General features: G+C 37.3%; 1 protein-coding gene across 1 annotated transcript in view; it reads right to left on the bottom strand.

Moving 5' to 3' along the window:
• Window positions 1-25,428, bottom strand: part of agbl4 (AGBL carboxypeptidase 4) — a 348,143-nt gene extending 322,715 nt beyond the window's left edge. The window contains exons 1-3 of the mRNA XM_059503964.1: window positions 25,242-25,428; window positions 24,146-24,268; window positions 2,401-2,525 (exon numbers count right to left, since the gene is read on the bottom strand). Coding sequence (XP_059359947.1) covers window positions 2,401-2,525; window positions 24,146-24,268; window positions 25,242-25,278 — 285 coding nt within the window. The 5' untranslated portion in view covers window positions 25,279-25,428. The remainder of the gene's footprint in view (window positions 1-2,400; window positions 2,526-24,145; window positions 24,269-25,241) is intronic.
• Window positions 25,429-26,743: the final 1,315 nt, after the last annotated feature.

The following is a 26,743-nucleotide window of genomic DNA, read 5'->3' as shown; positions in this document are numbered from 1 at the left end:
TATCCTGTTGGCGCAGGATCTAGAGTGGTATCTGGCCCTAAAATCGATCAGACTCCTGGACTAGGGCTTCCATTCATCTCTTGCCCGTAAAATTTGATTAGCGCTGACTACAGCACTGCAGGGAGATGGGCTGATAGAGCCAGGCAACAGCATCCTGCATTTTCATCTAGTCTCTCTCTCGCACGTTATATTTTGTCTTTCTTTATATTTCTTTGTAAAGCACTTCCTATTAATAACAGGTCCATCCCTCCTCATATCGTCCTCGGTGTGTACAATCCTTGCGTGTAGGTATCTAAGATCAGTGAGATAGCGTGCGTGTCCTCCTTCTGCCCCTCCTTTCTTAGTGTAAACCGTCCTCTAGCTATTAAACAAAAATGACAGCCGTGATGAGGCTTCGACCGGCGTTAACAAAACTAAACAACTGCAGCCCGGCCCAGCCAGCTGGCCTGTCCGGCAGACACGCCCTCTGTTCCCACATATCACTGTGGCATGTGACCACTCCTCTCCACCAATGACAATGTCCTGAGCTCACGAGTGGATAGTGTCTGTCTGCGCAGTGACAAGCTAAAGAGAACAGGAGAGAAAAAAAAAAAAAAAGATACAGACCTGAGGTTCGACAACAAGGTGAAGTTTGTCAATTTGACTTGCGCACATTGTGTTTCTTAGGGGGAATGCTGCCACTTGTTGATTTGTCACTTGATATTTCAAACCATGTCAGAAAAAAATAAGAAATGTATTCATTTGAGAGATAACTTGACTCAATCATCCATAAACTACATTGTGTATAAACCAATCTGTGCACCTGATGCGTGTACCACAAGGTCTCTTTAAATTGATTACAGGCATGAACTGGCACTTGAGTGTCACGCTTCCGCAGAAAAAGTGATTTAAATTCATGTAAGCCTGCATGATTTAAGATTCATTTGCGATATCGATTCTTCCAGGACCCTGAGATGTCATTTAAAGCATCAGTCATCCAATCTACTGAGGATTTACGTTAGCATAAGGGATGAATTTATTTTGCTGCTAATTGTCTGCCTTTGGGAGTTTGTGGGTGACACATGAAAAACTTTTGGCATATCATCAATGTGATAATGAAAGGCAGACCTCACTGCCCCAAAAACCTTTCAATCTTCATGGCATTTAAAACTTCTACAGTTCAATCAAAAGTCACTTGCATTTCAATGTGTTTCACAATGCAACATTGCACCAACAAAATAAAAGAAAAGCAAAAAAAGACAAAAGGTTGAATAACATTTCATAGCTGTGAACTGACAAAATTTGCTGGTCCAAATAATAATAATAATAATAACAACAACAGTATTGTAACAGCCATGAAACTGTATTAAAAAATACCCAAGTTTAGCTTTTGTTTTTTCCCTCACAGAACTACACAATCATTGAAAAGTTGATCAGTATGATTTTTTTGTTGTTGTTGTTAAATTAATACTTTTATTTATTTTATTTAAAATAAATGCTATACTTTTAAAATTAAACATAGAATTATTTACAAATAAAATGTTTAACAGTTTCCACAAAATTCACCATTACATTACAGCATTTTCAACACTGATAATAGTAAGAAAGGTTTCTGGAAAACAAAATCAGCATATTAAAATGATTTCTGAAGGAGCATGTGACATTGAAGGCTCCATTAAAATTATTTTAAAATATACTAAAATAGAAAAGCGATTTTAAACATTTTAATTGTGAAAAATATTTCACAATTTTACTGTATCTCTATTGTATATTTTAAATAAATGTAGTCTTGATGAACATAAGAGATGTCTTTCAAAAAGACCATTTTAGGGGAGTCGTGGCCTAATGGTTAGAGAGTCGGACTCCCAATCAAAAGGTTGTGAGTTCGAGTCCCGGGCCGGCAGGAATTGTGGGTGGGGGGAGTGCATGTACAGTTCTCTCTCCACCTTCAATACCACGACTTAGGTGCCCTTGAGCAAGGCATCGAACCCCCAACTGCTCCCCGGGCGCTGCAGCATAAATGGCTGCCCACTGCTCCGGGTGTGTGCTCACAGTGTGTGTCTGTGTGTGTGTTCACTGCTCTGTGTGTGTGCATTTCGGATGGGTTAAATGCAGAGCACAAATTCTGAGTATGGGTCACCATACTTGGCTGAATGTCACTTCACTTTCACTTTTTTCACTTTCACTTTCATTTTAAATAGTAGTGTATGTCAAAGGCCCTTACTGAATATAAATGTGTAATAAAGTGTAAAATAAATAAAATAAAATAAAAACTGTAAAAAAAAAAGAAAAAAGTCACTTGTTCACTTAAAAGCCAGTTTCTGAAACATGGATACATCTTTATCCAAGGCTAAACATTTCTAGGAACATTTTAGAATGAGTTATTTTTTGTAAGGAGTATCTCTGCAGGTCTGGGCTTACCTGAGTCTCTCGAACATTTTCCACTGTGAAGTTAAACCAGACTCTGAACCGCGGGTTACACGTGTCAGGCCTGATGAACAGATCAAATTCAAATTCACTGATGTAGTCAACACGACCCAGGTTACCTACAGAGAGACAAACAAACAAATTTCAGGCCTTGAATCCATCGGGCAGCTCTATGATATGCTTTAACATATTCATACAGAAACACATACATTTCAAAATGTGTTATTGTTTAGTTTAAACTGGCAGACACAAATATGTCTGAGAGAGAAGTGACTGGGAGAGATTTCCCTGTAGACTAATACAATGGACTATAACTCTACTACTAATATCTGTGTGTGTTTACAGTATTTCATTTATGTTAAGGGAAATAAAATACAGAGCTGCAGTCAAACCTTTTCTTTCCCCATAGATTTTGACACACACATACACACAGTCTTACTGGGTGGGATGGAGGAAGTCAGCCGAGATGCTTGGCAGTCACTCAGGTGACGACTAGACAGCTTTGGTAGCAGATCACAGATTAACAAGCCTCAACATGGCTGCCTCAAACAAATAAATAATAACAAACCAGAAAAGTGCTTTGTTGGTAACATATTATCCTGCAGTCCCCTCACAAATGGCAGGTAATAAAGTTCAGTCTTAAACAAGCAGACTAATGAGAATGCATGGGATCACAAATACCGGCTGAATTTTGAGTCCTTTATTTCCATTTGAACATCTTTTGCTTCAATTACTGATTTTTTGGAACAACAAAGAAAAAAGAGCTGAAGCTAATTACTCTATTTATAAAGTAAATATGGTGATGTGGTATAGTAGTTTAAGATCTCGGCTAGTAACTGAAAGGTTGTTGGTTTAAATCTATTATCAATCCCGATTGTGCACCGGACAAATACACTTATAGAACACACAAAATTGTGTGATGTATTTAGTATTTTTTTATTTTTTTTATTAATGCTACCTGATACCTTATTAAAGGACCTCATAACAATCCCAGAAGGTGCTCTTTGGTTAGGTCTTAGTCATAAACATTAGGAGAAAAAAGTTCCAAAAAAAAGCCTTTATTATCGTTTTGGCTGGTCATATTTGGACTAGAAAAAATGCCTTGGATCCTTTCATCTAATGTTTCATTTGGTCCACTTTTAAAAGCACACAAACATATAAAGGAACAGGCATTAACTAAAAAGCACAGCACTCAAATTTAGCTTTCATGAGATTTTTAAACCTGTGGTTGAAGGTTGTTCCAGAGGAACTATTGCTTTAATACATAGATAAAAGTATCTGCTGAATGACAACTAACTTACTTACTAAAGTGAAATGCTGCATTGACATGTGCTAGTCCAGCAGGCCCATTCTATGGAAATGAAAACAAAAAATCAACTCATATGGTTGGTAAAATCAAGGAAGGAGGGAAGGAGGGGGGATGCATCTGGTTGCCCTGCTTATGCAGTCTGGGTTCAGGGAAAGAAATGTGGAAGTCATCGCATGGTGGAAGCTAGCTCAGAGCTAATTACTGACAGATGGATTGACCATCATTCCGTCACACTGGAGTCCAGCGGAACATTATCCTTCTGCCAGAACAGAGACAGGTTACACATCCCAAACTCACTCTGTCTGTCCACAAAACCAGCGGGTACGGATTCTCTCAGGATGAAACTGTGAAAGTGTGAAGTTCATCCTTTTCATGTTTCAACTTCCCGATACAGCCAGTTCACAATGCACCCAATTCAGATGATCATAAATCAAGCATGAAAACATGCCAGTGTACATGCCAGCAAGTATATAACTTCATAAACTAATTTATACATTTCTGTTTATTTTCTGAACAGCTGCCCAATGTTTCTAATGGTCACTGCGTCTTTCTTCCAGTGTATTGGGTACAGATTGATAGTGCTCTCTAGATAAAATGGATATTTGCACTTTAGCTGATTAAAGACACTTTCTTTTAAACACAAATCTCCTGCAGCAGAAATCCAAGTATGACAGCAGTAGCACACTCCTGATGGAAAGGAGTTTTTTATAGATTATCAGACAACTATTGCAAAGGTCAATGAGTGACCTTTATAAACATATCTGAATGAAATGGAAAGGTCCATATGTAATGCAAACATGAAATGTAGCTTTTATGTGTGGATCAATAAATGCATTTTGCAACATTTCGGCTGATACAAAAATGTTGGCTTTAGTATGATATCAGCCCCTGGTCCCTTGGCATTGATACTAAATCAATACTAAAACAGTCTTGAGCGACTAATGAAATTAAACTAGGGCTACCAATAAATTCAATAATGAATAAGAATAATTTGAGATTAATCTCATAATTAATAATGTTCTTAAATTTGCTAATGATATTGTAGCAATATCAGTTTTTGGTATTATGCCATTATTTTAGTACCAGAATACTGTAGAACTGTGCTGCTCATCCACTTTAAAATGATGAAGTTAATCTGTTTCACAATTCAAACAGGGCCGTAGCTGGAGTTTGCGGGGGCCCAGTGCAGGTGGTACCAGTGGGCCCTGTTTGAAATTGTTCAATTTGTATGTTTGTTCTATTTATTTATTTGTGCTATTTACAGCACACATAAATAAATAGACACTTCCAACATTCTCACATTATCACAGTTTATTTGCTGTAGTTTAGAAAATAGTAATAAAATATGACAATAACTCAAGAGTTAAACTGTGTCAGAACAAATTCATCTTGATAATGTCAGATAACTTTGATCGAAAGTTATGTTATGGATAACAATCAACCAAAACTTCAGACAACTGTTAATAGGACAAAATTTACACAACTATCAATACTTTGTTGACCAATTACCGAGCATTGCTAAATTTTGTTTCGTCTGTGGGGTAAAATGGTTGCATTAGCAATTAAATTAAAAAAAACATCTAAGAAAAACATTGTCAGGTCAAAGTGTCTGAATAATTGTTGTTTTTATTTTTAGTTTTTTTTCAGTGTCACTGGTAGTCCACAGTATGCATGAATTGCATGAAAAGAAGCAAGCAAGAAGAGCCAAATTTGATGTTAAAGTGCTTTTAGACGCTCTCTGTGTGCGCCTTGAACACCTCCTCCCCCCTCAGCAGTGGGCCCCTGTAATCATCACCACCTTTCACCCCACTAGCAATGGCCCTGAGTTCAAAACCTCCAGGGCAGCTAAGAACAAGATGTACTGCCATTTCACATTGCCCTTCATATCTTAATGTGAATGACAGACATGAACTCCCAACAGAAGTGATAGTGCTCCACACCACAGCTCTCAGCAACTGAGAAGAGTCAAGTCAAACACACTTTACACCTGTTTTACAGCTCTAACATGTATTTTTTTATACATCAACCAACCATACAGAGAAAGAGAGAAAGGATCAGTAGCTAAGCCAGTCGGTGGAGGAGAAAGAGTGAGAAGGAGAGAATGGGAGATTGGTGGCTGCACCTGTTCTAGACAGATGTGCATGCTAATTCATCATTCATTCATTCCAGCACATTAACCATTTACGCCACTTTTAGCATCAAATATTGGCTATCGACATGCAGTAACAGTGATCCAGTGATTTGGTCGTAATTGCGAGATGAGATGAGATTTCTCATAGTTTTCATGTGGTTGTAATACAAACTACAATTAGTAGAAGAAAAAAAGGAAGAAATGCCAAAACTTGGAAAATAGTTTTTATGTGCTTGTATTGTCCTGGTTCTCCGACATGTACACAAGAAGCAGGGGCGTCGCTAGGCTTTTTTAGCGGGGCTATAGCATTTAGCTCCATAAACTGTACACAAATTCGCGATCGTCTCAGAGTCAGTCCTCTTTAATATCATATGAAGCCAATGGTAAACCGGTCTCCTCCCCGTCTTTCAGCACAATCCGCAGGCCGCGGCGGAGCAGCGCTAGTGGGCTCAAACAGAAACAGAGGACACACGGTGTGTGTTTATCGATAGATTGTTAGAATATCTGTATCTGTGCAGTTCTTTGTCATAAGTACAGTTTACAAAAGGTCACGAGGGAGCAGTCGGTTTCCCATCAACGCTCCGTTAACCACTCATCACACCACAGCTGTTGTGTGAATGCTATGGATTTATTTGAAATATTTGTAATGTTCTTTAATGTTATCCTTTTTAGGCTTTTTTTATTTATTTATTTTTATAGAAGTATCGGTTCAGGCACCGTTTAGGCACCGGTACCGTTTTAAAAGTATCAAAATGGCACCGTTATTATATAAAACCCAATCGATACCCGACCCTAAAAATGAGTGTTTCACAAATTTGCAGGAAAAAAAACAGCTGTAAAAAAAAAAAGGAAAGAAAATTGCATTTTCATAGGAACAATTTTTTATTTATTTACTTTTTTTAAATAAAATTATGCAAAATACAGTGCCAGTAAGAAATAGCTATGGTCATTAAATGTTCTTAATTTCTTGTTATTGGCAGGTATACAAAAAAAGTTAATTTTGGACCCTGGATGCATCTCATGTCATAGATAATGAAACCAACAGTCTCAGCTGTAAAAAAATTAAAATAAATAAATAAAAACCTTCAGTACAGAAGAAAAAAAATATTTTGTTGGGAAACAAAACTTTTAAACAGTTGCCTTGAGTGTTTTGTGCAAATATAACAACCTCTAGATAAATTAACAAGACCTTCACACACATGATTTGAGGTGGGGGAGGGGAAGTAATTCAATCCAACCTCAACCTCCCAAAATATGCTCACAAGTACAGGTTTACTTTCTCTGAGGTTTGAATGCGAGTGCGTGTACAGACAAAACAAAGCACACACAAAACCTCTGAATCTAAATAGCAGGTTAAACTGCCTTTCTTTCAGAAACTGACTTTTCAGCACCTAAGACAGCTCCAGAGATGGCAGAATGAAGCCGCTGTCCATGGTGCTGACAGATACACTGCAGTTTCCCTCTTAAAATGCATTGCTGGGTAACTAAAAAATGAAAAGGTTTTTAAGTGCAACTTTTTTGATACACACAATTTTATTATCAACACAAGCACAAACAAAAATGCTGATTTAGCAGCAAACATCAGATTCATTTTCCTTCAATCTTCATTTGGTATATAATGTCTCTCCGTCTCATATTTCAAAGAAGAAGAAAAAACACTCTTCAGAGCTTCAGGGCAGCAAGTTTCTGCTCAGCTTGATGGGAGAGGATATGATACACCATTGATTTGAGTTTTAATTTTATGGTGCCTGACTCCAGAGTCAGAACAAGATGAGTTATAATCTACAATGCTTCGGCCAGCCCTAAACAAGCATAAATACTACAGCAGAGGAGAGGTCCGGTCATCACAGCATTGGGGACGAATGCCATTTTGAATGACAGTTCACTGACAACACAGATAATTCAATGTATAACAAGAGGAGGAAAAATCAATGACTGTATTCTAACATAGCGTGTGTGTGTGTGTGTGTGTATGTGTGTGTGTGTGTGTGTGTGTGTGTGTGTGTGTGTGTATGTGTGTGTGTGTGCTCTTGTTTTTGTGACATATCAGGACACAACTCTGTATAATGACATGGGTATGACACAGGTATTATTATAAGGAGAGGGTGACTTATGAGGACATAACCCATGTCCCCATTTTTCAAAACGCTTATAAATCATACAGAATGAATTTTTTTGAGAAAGTAAAAAAGTTTCCTGTGAGAGTTAGGTTTAGGTGTAGGGTTGGTAAAGGGCGATAGAATATACAGTTTGTACAGTATAAAAACCAATACGCATATGGGGATGTCCCCACTTTTCACAAAAACAAACGCGTATGTGTGTGTGTGTGTGTGTGTGTGTGTGTGTGTGTGTGTGTGTGTGTGTGGGTGTGTGTGCGTGTGCATGTTAGCAGAAGGACAGAGTAGAAAAGACAGAAAGAAAGAGTGGCAAAAAAGATAATGCAAGCAAATTCCCCTATGTTTCCACTGTCTTGAGAATTTCATCTACATACTCCGTCATAAGAGACTTCAACAATGCAATGCTTAGGATTTAACAAATTGGGTTTTTTAGCAAATAATGCAACAAGCTCAGCTCAGAGGAAAACTCTATTGAGTTCAATGGGAACAGAGGCAGTGTTGTTTTTATAGCCTGTTTGCTCTCAGCAGAACAACACCGCCGAGCTGCTGGGAGGAGAGACACTTTCTCATTTATAGGGAGTTAATTCCCACTGTTATCAGCAAACTGAAATAAACATTCCATATAGAGAAGAGAGTGGGAGGTTGAATCATCTTATCTGGTGGCTTGTGTGTGTTTGAGTTTGAGCGTGTGTGTGAGTGTGTGTCTGTGTGTGTGTTTCTCATGTGGTTAACCTTGTTATAGATGTAGAAGAGAAAAGCAAACGGAGAATCCGTATTAATGTAATGTGTGTCTGGAGAAGCATGTGGGTGGTCTCCACTCAGCTACCTCACACTGTTCCTTCCTTCCAGCTGTTCAATTCAAGAAACTTATTTCTAAAACATATACTTGGCCTCCATTGGTTCTCAACTGATTTGCGTCTTTTATATTCTTTGGTTTCTATGACTAACTTTCAACACCACATATAGTGTAGAATCTACCAAACTGTATAAAATTTTTTTTTTTTTTTAAATTATTGTGATTTTAAAAGCAAAATAATGTACAAATCTGTTAATTATTAGTTTCTGTACTATATACGGTGAATAACTGTAATTACATATAATAATTAATTTAATGTAATTACATTTAATGGTTTTTGGAAGTAAAAATACTTCATATACTCTATACTTCATATTTGATGCTTTTTGTTTCTTCTTAGTTTTTTTTTTCTTATCAGATCTGTACATTAGGGTTTTATCTTACATTTAATGTTGTTAAATTACAGTTTATTGCATTATTTCAGTATTGTGTGTTACTAGTATTTGTGTGAATGACACTGTGTACCTTCTATATTAGGGCTGCTCGATTATGACAAAAATCTAAATCACGAATATGTAGTTAAATATTGTAATCACGATTATTAAAATTTAAAGATAGTAATATATATGAATAATCTGATAAAAAAATCATAACATTCACTGTTAAAATTAAACTTAATTTGTTACTTATTAATAGGGCTGTGCAATATTGAAGAAAAATGCAATAAGCGATACCTTGTTAAAAAAATGTGATATTCAATATGCGATACGATATTGCTTAAAGTGTGTAAAATCAATTTCAATTACATTTTAAAATATTTCAAAATGAAAATTATATAACCAATTTGTTTCACATACTTTCTTGGAAAAAAAAGAATCACTTTAACTTCTGAAAGTGACCAGCAGTGTTTTAGCATTGCATAAAAACTAATGTCACAAATCAAAAAAATTACATTTTAACATCAATGTGAACATACAAACAAAAAAAAATGATGCAGTGCAAGATGCAGCTTGTGCACATGCTTCAGGTGTGAGTCAGACAGCAAGACGCACTTAACTCTTTTTAACAAAGCAATTCTCTGATATGTGCATCAAACTAAAACTTTGAACTCTTGCAATGTTTTGATTTAAGTAGCATATTATTAAAATGATTCAGATATTGCACACCCTTGCAATAGGCATACTGCGATATTTACATTTGCGATATTCCGATATGTCCTGCAGCCCTACTTATTTAAGCCAAAAAAAGTTCTTCAGTCTAGAGCAGTAAGTGATTTTGTCTTTGTTTCTGCATGTGAAAAAATAATAAACAGAAAAATCAGAAGCTTTGCAGTACTGAAAAGAGAAATGGAGAGAAAGAGAAAGAGGCAGAAAAAAAGAAAGAAACAGAACTGGGAGCAGATCTGTCAGACAACAATATGAACATGGCTCTGCTAATCCCATTACAGAGCTACAAGCCTGGTCAGTTAGAGCAGTCCTCCTGCTCATTCAGAACAATGGGACATTAAAAACCCACAACCGGAAAACAAGACCATACAGGGAGGAACTGAGAGACTGAAAAGGGAACGTCGGAGGAGAATAAGACAGCAATGGAGGGATGAAGTTTAGTCATTGTAAATTTACTGACAGATTATTTAATTCAAATGTACATGGTAAAACATAGTATGATAGTACTCATATACCGCACCTTAGATTAAGTCACCATGTTATGCAAAATAGCTGATTATAAAACAGCACATAATAGGAATAAACACATCTATATGAAAAATAAGGAAAAGCACTATCTGGTCTCTATTGACTAGCCGTACTTTAATTAGTGGTGAGAAATGTGGCAATGTGGTGAGTCTAGAGCATCCCCGGTACTGATAACAGCACTGGACACAGATATCTTTAAACTTTTCTACCAGTTTTGTTTTTCATCTGTTACAAACTGCATTGGAAATTAGAAGCAACTCTGGAGACTGGCCACCTCTTAAATGCGTTTTTGCCATGTGCTCCTTCTCATTATTGGAAAACACATCAGCCTTTCCCAAGGGTGAGAATACCTGGACATGGACAACTGATAAAGCTGGAATTGATTCAAACCCCAGGAAAGGTATCTGCCTCAAGACCTCCAGCCAAACTCACTTCATGCAGTTTTTCCTGCTCTGTGTCTAAAGGCAAGGTGTCACCGAGGCAACATCAATCTCTCTCTCTCTTTGTCCCTCTTTCGCTCTCTCTCCATCTCTGCTAATCTTTTTCACATCTTTATCGTTAAATCAGGACAAGAATAGAGCCATGACCTCTAACTCTCAGAACGTCTGTAACAGGTGTCAAAATTGCAAAAGGATTCAAACTAGCATTCTTCACAATGTTAGTGCTATTTCCATCACCATTACAGGAGTCCCATGAGGAAGACCGTGCTGCACATGACTGTAAGTTTTAAGCTAAGCGGCCTCTAGATGCTAATTAATGACAGCAATTACACAATGTCACCCAAATCACTAGACTGTCATTAAAATGGTACTAAATAGTAAAATAATCACACGCATTAGCATTTTATCAAAAATGGGGCAGGAAATAAATGCAAGAGTAGTAATTGCTTGACATCTATCTTTTAGCATGGATATGTGGAACCCTCAGCGGCACAAAATACAGAGCGTCTGTATCTGTGCTTTGCAACCCACATGCTTGGCAGCAGTGATAAAGGGGCCAATGAATCTGAAAAAGGTTCAAATTTTCTTGCTGCCCTTGTATCGGTATTGCTCAAATAAAAAAAGGGCCCAAAGCAAGTGTGTTCATTTCATAACAGTCGGCAGGTCATGGGGAGGCATTTACTGTGAAATGTACTAAATTGTACCATCGATCTCAGCCATGAAACATGCCAGCCTTTCTGAAGCTCCAGACTCCTTGAGGCACTCTCTTAAAAGAGCCACTCATCGCCGTCAACTGTGGTCTTCCCTCTTCATCTCATTGTGAAGAATGTGGGGTTAACGTTGTTACCCCTTCAAATCCAGATTTAGATTATGTACCACTTTGTTCTCCTTCCCTTTCATTCCATGCCTTATCATTTTGTTAGCTGTACGGTTTGAGTCCTTAGTGGGTAAACAGAAGTCACTTAAAATTTCATGCTATCTCTTTACGAGTTCATTATATGAAGTCCTACAAAGGACAAAATACGCTTTGCCAGCAAGACAACAGTCTAGGTCCTTTTCTGTTCCTGTTGGATGTTTCTTCAGGCTTTGTCTTTTTGTTTTCATCTTTTCCTAACACACTCCCTTGCTCTCTTTCATTATCTCTTCTTCTAGTTCCTGCTCTATATCCCTGGCCTGGCAATAAGAATAATCTTTCCTGCGGAGACTTGGGAGATAAAGACAGCTGAAGGGTCCTTGGTGAGCCTGTGGCGAAGAGAAGGTCAACAATGCTGCTAAGAGGGGTCTGTTATCAGGGTGGTAGCATCCTATTGGGGAGGTGGCTGCCCTGTTTATTTACAGTTAATGCTCCCTGTTGGTGTGCACTCTAATGCCTGAGGCTGACTGGTCTGTAATGGGACAACAGGAACAATACAGGAACAAGGGAACCCTGAAATTAACAGCAACTCCAATAGGTCACCAATAAAAGAAAGGGGCTTTCATTAAGAGAAATAAAATGACAAAAAAAAAATTCAGCTTTGCCATCATGGGAATAAATTGTATTTTAAAATGTACCAAAATTAAAAACAGTTATTCCAAACTGGAATAATATTTCACAATATGACAGTTTTTTACTGTATTTGTGATCAAATAAATGCTGTCTTGGTGATATCACACAACAATCTTGGTCGTCCAAGCTCAATCATTTGATTGTGTTTCATTAGGACTGGTCCAGGCAATCGGTTTGAGTGAAAAATAACACAACTCTCTAGCAATTCAGCAGTCAGCACTAAGGGGTTGTTATGCAGTGATACACTCAGAATTGAGTGCCATAGCAGTAGCATACAGTAACTAGTGCACATCTAGTCTGCACTGTCGTGTTGTGCGGCAGTGTGATAAAAACCACAGCTGAATCAATGGCATGCAGCCACTGTGAACCAAGATGGCTGCAAAATGCCAGCAAGGCTTCTTGGCTATCCATAGGTAGAGACACAGAAATCTCTCAACGTGCAAAAGCTTTTCTGAACAGGGAATTACATGAAGTGATGCTACTGTGAATGGCCTGATAGACTTGAATGGGGAAAAAAAGAACGGAGGGGTTCAACTGCAAGCTGTTTAGAAATCTTGGCAGAAAATCAGTGCTCCTTGTCACCTCCCTTTGCACAAGCACTCTAGCAACCTACACCCACTGCAGTATAATTACTTAAGAGAATTAAGCAACAGTGCTCTAAATACACAGTAAAATAAAAAAATGAACAGATTCAAAAGTAGAGAAGCTCACTGGGGGGGAAGGCACAGCTACAATGCTAGCATTTTATCTATACTTCAACTTTAGCTTCATTCAAACAGCCAATATTTGGAACTGACAACCATATTCACTAACAGGAGACACTCAAACTGATTTGTTCATACACCAGCTTACATTTTATTTACCACTGCTGTATAAACAAATAACTTACAGCAATCCTTTTTGTGTTCCATGTATGATTTATTTATTTATTTAGGCATTGTTATGTCAGCGTCTAAGGATAATTTTACAGGTAAATAAATACATATTACAATTCTTAAAACATAAGTAATTTAACCATATTTTAATCAGATAAACATACTGATTAAAATATTTGAAAGAAGATATAGGAACAGACAAGCTGGATAAATAATTTACAATTAGAGAGATGCAATACTGTACATACATAGCTCTTTTTTATTTTTAGGAGAACTTGAGATAAATGTGGTTAAGTGTCAATTGGTTTATAAAATACAGTTGTCACTTTGGTTCAATCAAACTGTGTCAATGAAACCATATTAAGCACTATAAATCTGGATTGATTGCTGTATTTTGCTGCTGTGTGAATGTAGCCTATGAAGGATTCGATTTACATTCGATATTCATTCTGAATGTCTCTTATTTCAGGGCAAAAATAAAAGCAGGGATGGTCATTTTGACTGCATGGCAGGAGGCACTGGAATCAGCAATGGCTGCCAAGAGCAAGGAAGCTTCTTGAACCCTCTTCAAAGGACAGATGCAAAGTTTTTGCTCTAATTAAGGGTGAAGTATTTGCACAATTAAAATGTTCCCGATTCAAAGACAGTGGGCGGTCTAGAATTGGTTTTCTGCTAGACGCTGGCCTTTTTAGACTCTCTCAAAGAATCTTTTTTCGACAAAAATCTTCTCTGACAATCCTCACAGCCTACAGCAGCTGATGAAAGGCTATAGATTTTGCTATTAATGTTACCATCTACCACGCCAAATTTAAACTGAATAAAATTCTTCCATGATGAATATCACGTCCTTTACAGATCAATACCATTCACTCTGAATTAAAATACTATGCTGTGTTCACAGAGATATCACAGAGCAGAGAATGCAAACAAGAGGTGCTGTTAGCAAAACAGTAAATCTAGATGCACTACGCTCTTTGTGATTTTACGTAACACTGAAGTGTTTGAATACAATCTCAGCAGAAAGCAACAATCAGAGCTTTTATCTTTGTAGGGGGGAATGTGCTCAAATGATGTAGAACAGTCAACAAGTTTGAGGACGGTATACAGGAAGCAGTTATCTGCTTGCAAAACATTCGTTATATATACTAGAGTAGTACTGTACATGCATGCGAAACACTACAGATTTCAGCAGTGGCAAATCCTGACAAACAGGTTTTTGTTCAGTCTCAAGAAGCTGTCAGAATCCAAACAGATGGTATTTCTATTAAAATTCCTCTCTGTTCTTATGCATCAGTTTACAAACATCCCCGAAGCATACAAATGTGTGATATCAAACACAACCTGACACATCAATGAACTTCATCTCAAAGAAAATGTTTTAAATAAATCAGCAATATAAACAGAGGCGGTGTAAAATAAGAAAAAGGAAAAACACAGCGCTAAAGCGTTACAAATCTCCAGCATTTTCCCAAACTGCATGTCCTTGCCTAGAATGAGGAATGACATGTCCGCCTAGCGCCTGTGTTTATGGCATCAGGAGAGCTGCTGGGGAAATGGATTACTCCATCATCGTGGAGCAGCGTGTTGATGTGGCAACATATCGCAACACGGCTCTGTGTGTAGTTATTTTTACCTGCGAGACGCTCTCTATTCCCTGCTCACTATATCGTTTCCAAACTTTGCTTTTCAATACACAAAAACTGCATGTTTTTGATCAAAAGCTTTAGCAGCAAACAATGGCCCGACAGGCAGGCACAAGTCTTTGAAGGGTTAAATACATAAGAAATATTTAAAGAAAACCCGAACTGCGGAAACAAGTTGAAATGACTTTACTTCTAAGTGGAACAGCGCCAACGGTGATACTGACTCGATCACTTGACCTAATATATTAAACACTCTCTACACAAAAGTGGTGGCTTAGAGAGCGGGTTAAAGAGCTCATTGAGAAAAACACACACATACGGCATGACCCCACGCTGATAGTCAGGAAAACGCCATTCGTTGGAAGCTCTCCTAATAGGGGTCAGCGTCCGGCTAAAACCGCACAGATTTCATTTGCTAAAGAAGAGGCTGTTGTGCTCTGAGTTAACCTTCTGCTAATAACTGTAAAATAGAAAACGCTGAGCCCGTGAGTGTTATGCTAGTCTTCATACCGCCCATTATAATGTGCTGGTGAGAGCATGTGAAGGGTGCTAATTGAAGTATGTGTCACGTTCACATGGCAGGAATTATTTTCTAAACTGAGTGGATGAAAGTGGGAACGTGTTGTACGGTTTGAAAACGGGTACCTCGTTGTGTCTAATTAGATATCACTGAACCAATTTAACATTCGGTATTGGAAGGAAATACAGCATAGAGGACATGTGTTAGCAATCACAATACTTCAATGGAGAACAAACCGAAAAAGGGAGTGGTCGTTACCCACAAGGTAACACTTGCTGGACCCAAAGACTTGCCTATAAAAAAATATATGTTAAGAGTTTGGCTCATTTGTTTTCTGAACTGTGATGCACCCCAGTGAACTGAGCCTAGCGTTAGCAACACATAGAGCATGGATTCCATTCCTGTGAAACACATGAATATGTACATGCATACTTTGGATACTTAAAGAATCTGTCAAATACATAAATGTGGGTGAAATTAAATTTGTCGACCAATCAAACAGAACAAATGCTAAAAATAGTCAAAATTAAAGCTAAATATGATTCACGCTACAAATTGTGCACATTTTAATCATTAGAATAGCCAAGTAGAAAGGTCCCCAAAACTACGGCACTAAAACACATTCTGACAATTCACAGAGCAATATACCAGAGGAAATGCCTCAAAGAACACGTCAATAAAATATGCACAACCACACTTGCACTCCATGACATTCCCATGCAGGTATCTCAACAGCCATCAATAGCCTAAGAGCTGATGTTTCATTCCAGATCTCTCCAGGCTGCAGGGCTCTGATCAAACATAACCAAGGCTGATGGTGGGAATGTCAGGCAGGATTATCACCCGTTTCATTTGCTTGTGCACATTTGAGATATCTGCTCGCCCAGCTCGTTCCACAGCACGGACACACACTCTATCCAAGCACTCTAGGAGTGGGTAAATATTACAGCATGACTGTGCGCAGACCACTGTGCACTTCTGCTCTGAGAAGCAGTTGCTATGCGGGCAGCAAGAGAGAGGACCAATTCAAATTATAGTTCAGCTATGCGGTTCATCTCTGTGCATGAGATTGTAGGATGTGGTATAGACATGCAATGTTCAAAGCACAAATACAACTGCTTGTTCTTTCATGTTAACCTACGTTGAAAAAAACAGGTCTAAAGGCCCGTTCACACCAAGCACGATAACTATAAAGATAACGATAAAGATATAGTTCTAAAAATCGTTCTCAATATAAAAGAAAAGCAGAGTCCACACCACAACTATAACAATAAAGGCACAGAAAAAAAATATCGTTGGAATCACTTTCAGAACGATTTTTTTTTTCGTGATGAACGATGAAACATTGCCATCCAATCAGAATCAATCCTGCTGTAATGAGCTCGAGAATTTAAAGCAGCAGATGTGCGTCCGCTTAGAATACACAGACAATATAATTCGCTGGTGTGGACGCTAATATCGTTATCTTTATAGTTATCTTTATAGTTATCATTCTTGGTGTGAACGGGCCTTAAGAGTACAAATAATGTTTAAAAATGAGAGACACAGGCAAGTGAAAAAACAAACATGCTTTCTTTTTCTTTTTTTTTTACATTGAGTAAGATTTACCACCACTAAAAACAACCTTTACATACTCGGTACATACCACATACCACAAAGACAATGAAAAATACAATTGACAAATAACATTACAGTTTAGCAATCAATATCAAATCCTCAAGTACAAACCTATATGGTTATTTCTGCCAAAGAATAGAAAAATAATAAAGAGTTTCTTCAAGAACTGTGATATAAACTTACTGTAGAATTGTGAGAAAATTCAATTTATTTGGTTGGTTGGTTGGTTGGTTGTGGTAGAAATAACTTCCATAGTCCTACACTTACATTTTACTCAGAAACATACATAGTAAATCATACAAGCTTTATAGTTTGCAATTGTTTTATGTAATTAAGATCCACTATCTAGTGGATAGAAAAAGAGAAATACTATTTTGTGACAGAAAATAAACTGTTCAGACCAATTTGTGGAAAAAAAAAACTGTAAATTTTACAGCTGTTTGGCTTAGTATATTGACTGAGTGATATATGAGTAAAGGGCCACAATGAGTAAGGATGTGTTACAGTAAAACTAAAGATGCAAGGCTGTTAACCTTGTGGTTTAGGAGGGGGAGACTGTGAAACCCCTTCCACACATGGTGTCTGAGTGCAGGGATATTTTCTTCAGGGTCAGAGCTGTATAACACCACAGGACTGAGTATCAGTTAGTGGAATGAAAGAGATAAAGCTATGAAATTGTCAAAGGACAAGCAGGCCAGCTTCAACTAGCAAGATGGAGGACAAAAACACTTGATAAAAACAATAAATCAGAAACCTGCTCTGGGTTCTTCTCAGAAAACAGCCCAAATCAATTCAATCCTCCTTAAAACCTCAAGAAAAATAGAGAGAAAACCATAAGGCACTGGACAGTGATGTAGCCTTCTGAGTAGGAGCATGACTCTTCTGCTAAACACCAAGACGTTTACAAGTAGAACTTTCATCTTCTAAGCGCTAAGCACAAAATCTGTGACCAATATCCCTTCCACTTGTCTTTATATGCTTGCCCATGTTGTTATGTTTTGTTGAGGACAGGAATACATCTATAGTAGCCTAATATCAGAATATGAAGTATCCTTCATCCTCCCTGTAAGCCCTTCTGTCTCCTGCAGGCACTTGTGCTGAGCATAAAGAGCCTGATTGTTAGAATGTTTCCACTTCTTTAATCAATGGGGATCTGACTGTCTTGATTCAGTGTACATCTGAAGCATATAAATATCTTCTGGCAAGCCTGGCTGCTTTTTGTCCCCTTTGCCTCCTTGCATTTTTTTCATCCCCCATTCATTCATCCACTAGATGCACTCTGCAAGAGTGACATGAAGCATGAGGACTTTTGAGGGAAGATAAAAAACAGACAGAGAAACTACAGAACTGGGGGGGGGGGCAAAACAATTAAAGCCCCATCAGCGGAGAGATTTTTCCCTACTGTTTATCCTCATTAGCAAACGTGCGGCTGAGGCCTTGTCCCCTCTCCGAACACATTTCTTTTGTTCGCTGAATCGAAGGTGTTTTTCATCTATTATGATTACAATGGATAATTTAAAATCCGCAGTGCAAATCCGTTAAATGCTTAGGGGGTACCGCACATCTTGGATTGTCATTGGTGGATACGTCATATTCTGCCCTTGGTAGGAATCGAATCATTATGTAGACACACATATATGCACTTGTGTAGACGCGCACACACCTTTTTCCTCTGCCTCTAGCTGTCACCAGATTTAATCAACAGCTACAGTCAATAAGTTTTTTGACTCAAAACCTCTGATAAGCATCAGCATGTGGAGAAAATTTTTGACATAATTTGCCCCCAGAATGAATTAGGAAACTGATGTGAGAACATCTACATGAATGAAAGAGAGGGTGTGAGGTAATAAATGATGTGCACTTCAAAAGATTTCTTCAAAATGCAAAAAGGTTTACAATAAATTTACTTTTATTCTTGATTCTGGCAGGCTAAATTTGAATGCTTTTATCCAGAGGCCATAGATCAGTGGTCTCCAACATGGTGCCCGCGGGCACCTGGTAGCCCGCGTGGAGTCTCTGAGTCGCCCGCCGAGCACGTTCTATAAATAGCCTGAATTGTAATATTTCTATTTTTTTATGATAATGGCATAAAATGAGAAAATAACTATTGGTGACATTTCATATACCATTAAAACATAATAAAATAATTCAATAATTTAAAATATTTAGAATCTGCACGTCTCTCTATCTCTCTCTCTTTCTGCGTCTCGTGCGCGCACCTCTCTCTCTCTCTGCGCGCGCGCACCTCTCTGTCTCTCTCTCTCGCTCTTCGTCTCGTGCGCGCACCTCTCTTGTTCTCTCTGCGTATCGCGCGGCAGAGGACTCAGCGTTTTAATTTAGTTAAACAGATATTATGTTGCTTTTCTAATTTTACATGCAAGTATGTAAAGTATATCATTCAGTCTCTATTTCATATTTATGCCGTTGTTCTTTCTCCCTACCCCCCCCCCGTGATTTTGTCTATATCGCGAATATAAGACGACCCCCCATTTTTTAGGACAAAAAAGCCTATTTTTAGGACAAAAAAACTTGTCTTATATTCGGGTATATACGGTAATTATATATTCAATAGTCATAATGTTTAACAATATTACTGTTTGTTGTTGTATTTTTCAAAACTTGAAACTTTGTGTGTGTGTGTGCCTATATCAAACAAGTAGCCCTCAAGACTATTTTATCCCTTCAGGGAGCCCTCACTCACAAAAAGGTTGGAGACCCCTGCCATAGATTAATGCAAGACTATCAATCCTCTCAATGCCTGTTATCATAAAAATAGTCAATAAAAAAAGTCAGCTACTCCAAAAAAAAAAAAAGGAAAAAGAAAAAGACATAATCAAATGTTTCTAAACTAGAACAAAACCACATCAGTTTATTAAAATCCTCAGATAATATCACAAGATTAAAGTGCTAATTATAACCATTAAAGCTCTTTTCAATTCAAGAATCTATGGAATTTACATAATGCAGCAAACGTTCTATATCTATAGAGCCATCAATACCATTTTAATGACGCCTTCAGGAAATATTCATTATGTTTTTTACTATCAAACTGTGCATAATGGGGGTCATTTTAATAAGTTACGCTAAAAAAAAAAAGACAGACACAGAAGTGAGAGAGAATTAGAAACCTGTAGGCTCAAATGCCTAAAAAAAGATATACCACTGACCTAATCTGCATATGGCGACAAGAAAATGAGTTACATCTCATCTAAATGTAAATTAAGTGTTTTATGCCTTCAGTAAACAGTTTACATATCCAAGGTCTGTTTTAATTAAGCAATTAGAATTTATTACCCGGATACTAAAGATAAGAGCCATTTTTCAGACTTTTTTTTAATTCATGACAGCTGTCTAAAGGGAGAAAGAAACAAGAAAAAAAATTTTGGCAGAGAAAACGAAGTTGAGTGATATATTGGCTTTTAAAGTAAGACACATTTGCTTGAAGTCCCATAGATGGTGCGATTCTGGATTGATAGCTTGTATGTAGCAGCCACAGTATACGGTATATATATATCAGTGTTGGGGCAGCTACTCTAAAACTGTTGTTCAACAAGCTATAAGCTAATCATAATTTGCAGAAGTTAAGCTACCCTCATGCTTAGCAATAATTGTAATTAGATACAAGATACAAACATAAAGCAGTTACCTAAAGTACACAAAGGCTTTTCTTTTCTTTTTTTTACTTTTATAGATAAAAAAATAAGTCTTTCCTATCAGGCACCTGACAGATACTTGTGCTGTTTAAAGCATTTGAGATGTGTTTTCCTAAATGCAGAACTTAAATGTCACAATTGAATCCTAATTTGTAAACGTTAGAGAGATATTAAACATATAGGTTTACAATTCTACATGAACACAAGTATTGTATTTTTGTGAGAACAGTAACTGTAAAGGGATTTAAAGGGAGTTAATGGATGTATATGTACAGTAATATACTTATGTTCAGATGAGTAGGTATTCCTCATACCAGGTTACCATTCAGTTTGTGCTTTTGTTGTTATTACCCTTTTTAATTTAGTGAACTTTACTTACACTAAAAATGTTAGGCAAGCAGATTTTTTAAAGAATTTAATGTTTACATTTAACCCCAGAATGAATAACAAAGCCTACATAATTATATTCACCATACTTGCTTTTATAGCCTTAAAATTGCATAGGATACATTTGGGCAGGAGGTAGAAAAACATTTTAATTTTAAATAATGAATTAAAATAAGTTATTTTTTATTTAAATTATTGCATTTTAATATTTACTAATAATCAGATTTTTATCAGATTAATCAAACAAATAATAACAGATTAATAAGATATCAAAATAATCATTAACATAACAAAGGTGTCCATAGAATTAGATTAACTAACTTTAAAAACAGATGAACTAAGTCATGCAACTAAAAAAAAATCAGTTAAGTTAGTAGCATCACTAGCTTTAGTTAGTTAATCAGACAACACTAGTATAAACTGTATACAAACTGAAACTGCTAATACTGGCTGCACAGCCATTTATTTTGAAAAAGCTTTTTTTCTCAAAATCTGAGCAAGTGATATCTAATGCATCTATGCTATTATTTTCATTTTTTACGAGCTATCCAAGAGGATATTTGATCCTTTGACTGGGTTTTAAATTTCATTTCCATTTCCAAGGTGCTGACTTTCACCGTAACAAAGGAGAGGCTCTGAACGGTGAAAAGTTATCACTTGCTGACAGGTGGCTTTCTGACAAATGAGCCCACATCACCACAAACCTTTACATTTCCACATCTTCTTCAACATAAAGAGAAGAGCGTTTGATTAATGACCGAACGTTCCTAGCTCCAAAAACTTTGCTGAACTATTGCGTCTTAAGTCCTTCAATTGACACAGGGGCTTCAGCTCTCAAAGTCACTTACATCAAAAGCCCCAATTGTTGCCAAGAAAGTGCCGCTTTCCTTTTGTCAGTGTGTAAGTGGTTAATATCATTTCACTGCAGTGTTGCTTTGCTGAAACAGCAACAGGACATTAATTTGACATTAGCGCTGTAACATCAATTCCTCTCCATTTTCCAACTTGGATAATGCGTTTACTGGAAGCAGATTAATATCTATTCCATAAATCATTCAGAGAATTTGCCGAGCCAGAGACATGGGGGTAATGTCATATATGTTAGCTGATCCTGGTCTTGCGGCTGGATGTTCATTAATCAGTGCCTCAGGGTCCTCGGGGGCAGTCAGAGGGGAAAACAGAGAAACTTATAAAACGTTCTGGTTATTTATTTATATTGACTTTGGCTCTGTAACTTATGTTAATATTCCATGTCCTTTTATTGCCGCAAAAAATTATCCACTCTCGGCTCACAAACATGGCTACAGTCAACATCCTTACGAGGAACGTCATTGTTTTGATAACAGTAATAAACATCTCTATGATGACAGATGGCTCAGCTGCTAAAGCACAATATGAACAGTGTTTATTATTAGTTCTTCTGGTAGAGTTGCTCAGAATCATATTGATTTCTCAAGTTACGCTGAAATTCATTCGAAACGGTCAGTCTTAAATTTCAGACACTGGCTCCGTAACCAACTGCTTTCTTTCAGCTTACCATTCAACCCAGACTCACAAGCAACTACCTGATAATACCAGAAAGACTCGCTCCACCTAAAAATTTTACTATTACAGATTATTTCCAAGACCAATATATATATATATATATATATATATATATATATATATATATATATATATATATAAATAAAAAAACTCCCCACAGGGCGTCTAGCCACAGGCGAGCTCTTTCCCCGCAGAGGGGTGAATTGGTTGGCTGTCAAGAATATGAAAGCTGAGTCTCATCTGTTGGAGACCCTGAACCTAATCTCCCAGCAAAGAATGATATTGTGCCTGTTCCAGCCATACTGATTCACTGTCAATCTGGCCCAAAGCTGCTCTCAGCTGCCCACTTGACCTTGTCACTGCAAAAGCACTTTATTTTCATTACATCACTGCTCATTCAGACTGGCAAAAAGTGCCAAACAAAGGCCATTTACTCAAAGCATGCTACAAAATATCATAACTTGCTTTAATTACAGATTTCAGTGAGCAGACCCGACAGATAGAGCAGTCACTTTCAATTGAAACGCTTCAATTTTTACCCCCTCCATTTAAAAGGGAGATAATTATCCATTAAAAGCCCTGCTCACACGGACAAAAGTCTCTCTCAGGCTGTGCTGCCATATGCTAAAATAGTATGGCTAAACAAAAGACACTGCCAATGATTTTCGTACAAACATGTTTGATGACAAGAGATCTACAGCTCTTCTGGGAGTTCAAGGGTGTATAACATTTGTAGAGGCATAGATGGTTATTCTAGAATTTCACCGTATACATCCTTCTAAATCTTTTTAATTAATTGCCATGTTAACATATTGCTCGATTATGGTGCTTTTTATTTAAAATTCTGTTTATACACTAGATAAATTAGATAATGAACATGTCAGCATTACACGCTTAATATGTTTGTACTCATGAAATTCAGCTCAAGATTAAAATGGCAACTTAGTGTTAGTTAATTGCTTAAAAGATTTTAAGTTTTTAAGATTCAAGATTCCTTTACCTTTATAAAAAATGAATATTTAAAGTGGATTTGATAATACCTAAAACATAGGTTGATTACTTCATAATGTGTTAATTCTGCTATGCTTTCGACACTGCTTTAGTCATTTCAACTTCAATAATCTCCACCAACAATGTAAGTTTGTGCCTGTTTGTCTAAATAATGGAAGATGGGCTGAGTGCCAAGAAAACAAATGCTAAAAATGAGTCTTGATTTTTGCAAATCCATCTGGTGGTAATGGTGCAGAAATTGCACTACCCTTTAACAGCTCTGGGTCAGCTCAATTTTTGTATTTATTATTATGCTTATTCAGCAAGGACGCATTTAATTGATCAAAAGTGACAGTAAAGACATTTGTAATGTTACAACAGATTTTTATTTCAAATAAATGCTATTACTGAACAGTAGTGTTCACATAACAGCATGAAAAGGGGGCTAAATAAATCCAAATACTCAGATCTCTCACCACTCTCAAAGCAGGCGTCGAAGATGATATAACCTTTCTTGGGCGGTCCAGTGTATCCTGGAGGGGTGACCATCAGTTTGTTCACATTCCCCACCAAAGCATCCTCTCCCCCTGCTTCATTATCTGCCACAAAAAAATTCAGAAATACATATAGGTGGTGACTAAAACATGAAGGAAATAAATATTAATATTTTTATTAAAATTAATAGGCAGTAGTTATATTAGCACTGCAATTATAAACTGACAACCAAACAGGGTTGTGGTCTATGTGCATGACAGAAAACAATGCCAAAAAGTTCTTAATGGCGTCTGAATAATTTTTACACGAACAGTTGAAATAGGACAACGAAAGCAAAACCTAAAAATAATAACTGCTGCGAAACAGTTAAAGAAATGGTCTAACAATGTACTCCAATCACATATTATTTTCTTTCTTAGATTGAACCCAAAAGGAGATTATTATTTTATGCCAAAAAGGATGTAAGGTAAAGATCATGTTCCATGAAGATATTTTGTAAATTTTAGAGGATTTTCTCAATATTTAGATTTTTTTTCCACCGTCAGATTCCAGATATGCAAGCTGTATCTCAGGCAAATATTGTCCTATCCTAACAGCCCATAAATCAATGGAAGGCTTATTTATTCAGCTTCAATATTACATTTTTTAAATGATCCTTATGAGTGGATTTGTGGTCCAGGGTTACATATTTCAGCAAGAAATGGACAGCAAAGCTAGTACAATCTCGTAAATAGATCCAGCAAGTGTAAATATGTCAGTCACCGTATCTGGAAGTGTCCACCTTAACAAGGCTGGACAACAAAACACACGTGATGTACCGTTTTATTACTTATGCAGTTGTAAGAGAATATACATCGCAATAAATTCACGCTAATGTTTTGACACTCCAAGTCTCGGAAAGTCACATAAATAAGGTTTATTCGGCTAACGTTAGCTAACAGTCAATGTTTACATGAACGAAGCGCTCATATCGTGCACCTAACAGCGAAGTATGCTCACTATACAAGCACAGACCGAGTGTCTGTGAATAGAAAACGGTCAAATTAATCTGTATTAATGTGTTTTGATTTTACACACCAGTATCGAGATGTTCTCTGCTGTTTTCTTCCATCATCCGTCCATACAACCTCACACAGGCTGGCGACGCTGAAGGACCGTTTCCAAGACGACGGCGTAACGCCGCTCTGGGAAGGATTTGACGTAACCAGCAGGTGTAAGCGCGCGAAAAGCGCACAGCTCCCCCAGCCACACGGATGTCTTCTCACAACGCGCCAAATAATGCTGTGCAGCCCTATAAAGCGTCCAAATAGAGAGGAAATGTCAGTAGTGTGTACAGAGACCAAGGCCTTTATTAGGAGCTAATAAAACATGCACTATAACATCCACTATATTATGCGTTCATGGCTGAAAAAAGTATTAAATTTAGGGATTTGTGTCTTTAAGTCCATGTCTATTTGATTTGAATCCATCTATTTGCAAGAGTAGCCTACGCCTAAAAGTTTAATTTTCTCTTCTGGGAAAGCAGTACAAGAATATTCATCCTGTATTACAGATAGATAGCGAGACAGCATTATGCATGGCTGCCAGTTGCCTACAGACTACTGGCAAAAAAATAAAAAATAAAAATTATTATTTCCTTATATCCAATCTTCCTGTTCTTATGGAAAACACAAACACTGCATCCGGAAACTTAGGCAGCTGACTTGCTGCTGCATGAGGCAATGATTTGGCAGGCAATGTTTTTGCACTAAGGCACATCATGAAACGGATTTTGGACAGGCTTCTGAGGCAGCATAATGATTTAATGATTTACAGCAAAATATAGAGAGGTTTGGTGATAACTAAGTGGATATTTCATTACTGCAATATTACTTTCTCTTTAGAAATGACATCAAAAGGGGAAAAAGTTTATCAAAAACATACTTTAACACACAAACTGACCACCAGCCGCAACTTTCAGATGCCATCTTTATTTTTTATGAATGGAACACACAGGTTTGTGGGATATCAAAGGCAGCAAAGGATACAACTATGTTTCCTTTAAAAATCGTCCAGATGAAGGCATCTCAGGAGACAGAAACTGAAGCTAACATTGAATTCGGACGTGGCTTGATGCCTTCTCACCTTGGAATGCATCCTCCGAAGGCAGCATTTTTCAATTTTCAGATCCAGCCAATATATCACGACACAGAGCTGTGTTGTAAAGCATTTTATAAGATCTTAAAAATTATAGGGATGTGGATCAGCATTGTAGTATGAGTTCATCTGGAGTCTGAGCCAAAGACCATATTTTCATGATCTTAGTCTTGTCACAGACCTTGACTTTGGATTATCTTTACGGATTCGGCCATCCTCTGGCCTCGGTCTCGACTCAGACTCAACCTACTCAGGTCATGACTACAATACCGATGTGGATGCTATTTGCAGGTTCGTTTCAAAATAAACTAAGCAATTGAATCCCTTCACAAGGGACCAATTAGCCAAGAGTACATTCACTTCAAGATTGCAGTGTATTGCACTGTATTTTACATACAGTATTCACTGTATTTTATGTCAGGTCATTTTATATTTTTAAATGT

The sequence above is a fragment of the Carassius carassius genome, chromosome 21 (genome assembly GCF_963082965.1).
Source record: "Carassius carassius chromosome 21, fCarCar2.1, whole genome shotgun sequence".
Taxonomy (NCBI): Eukaryota; Metazoa; Chordata; class Actinopteri; order Cypriniformes; family Cyprinidae; genus Carassius; species Carassius carassius.
This window is presented reverse-complemented; position numbering and strand designations above follow the sequence as displayed.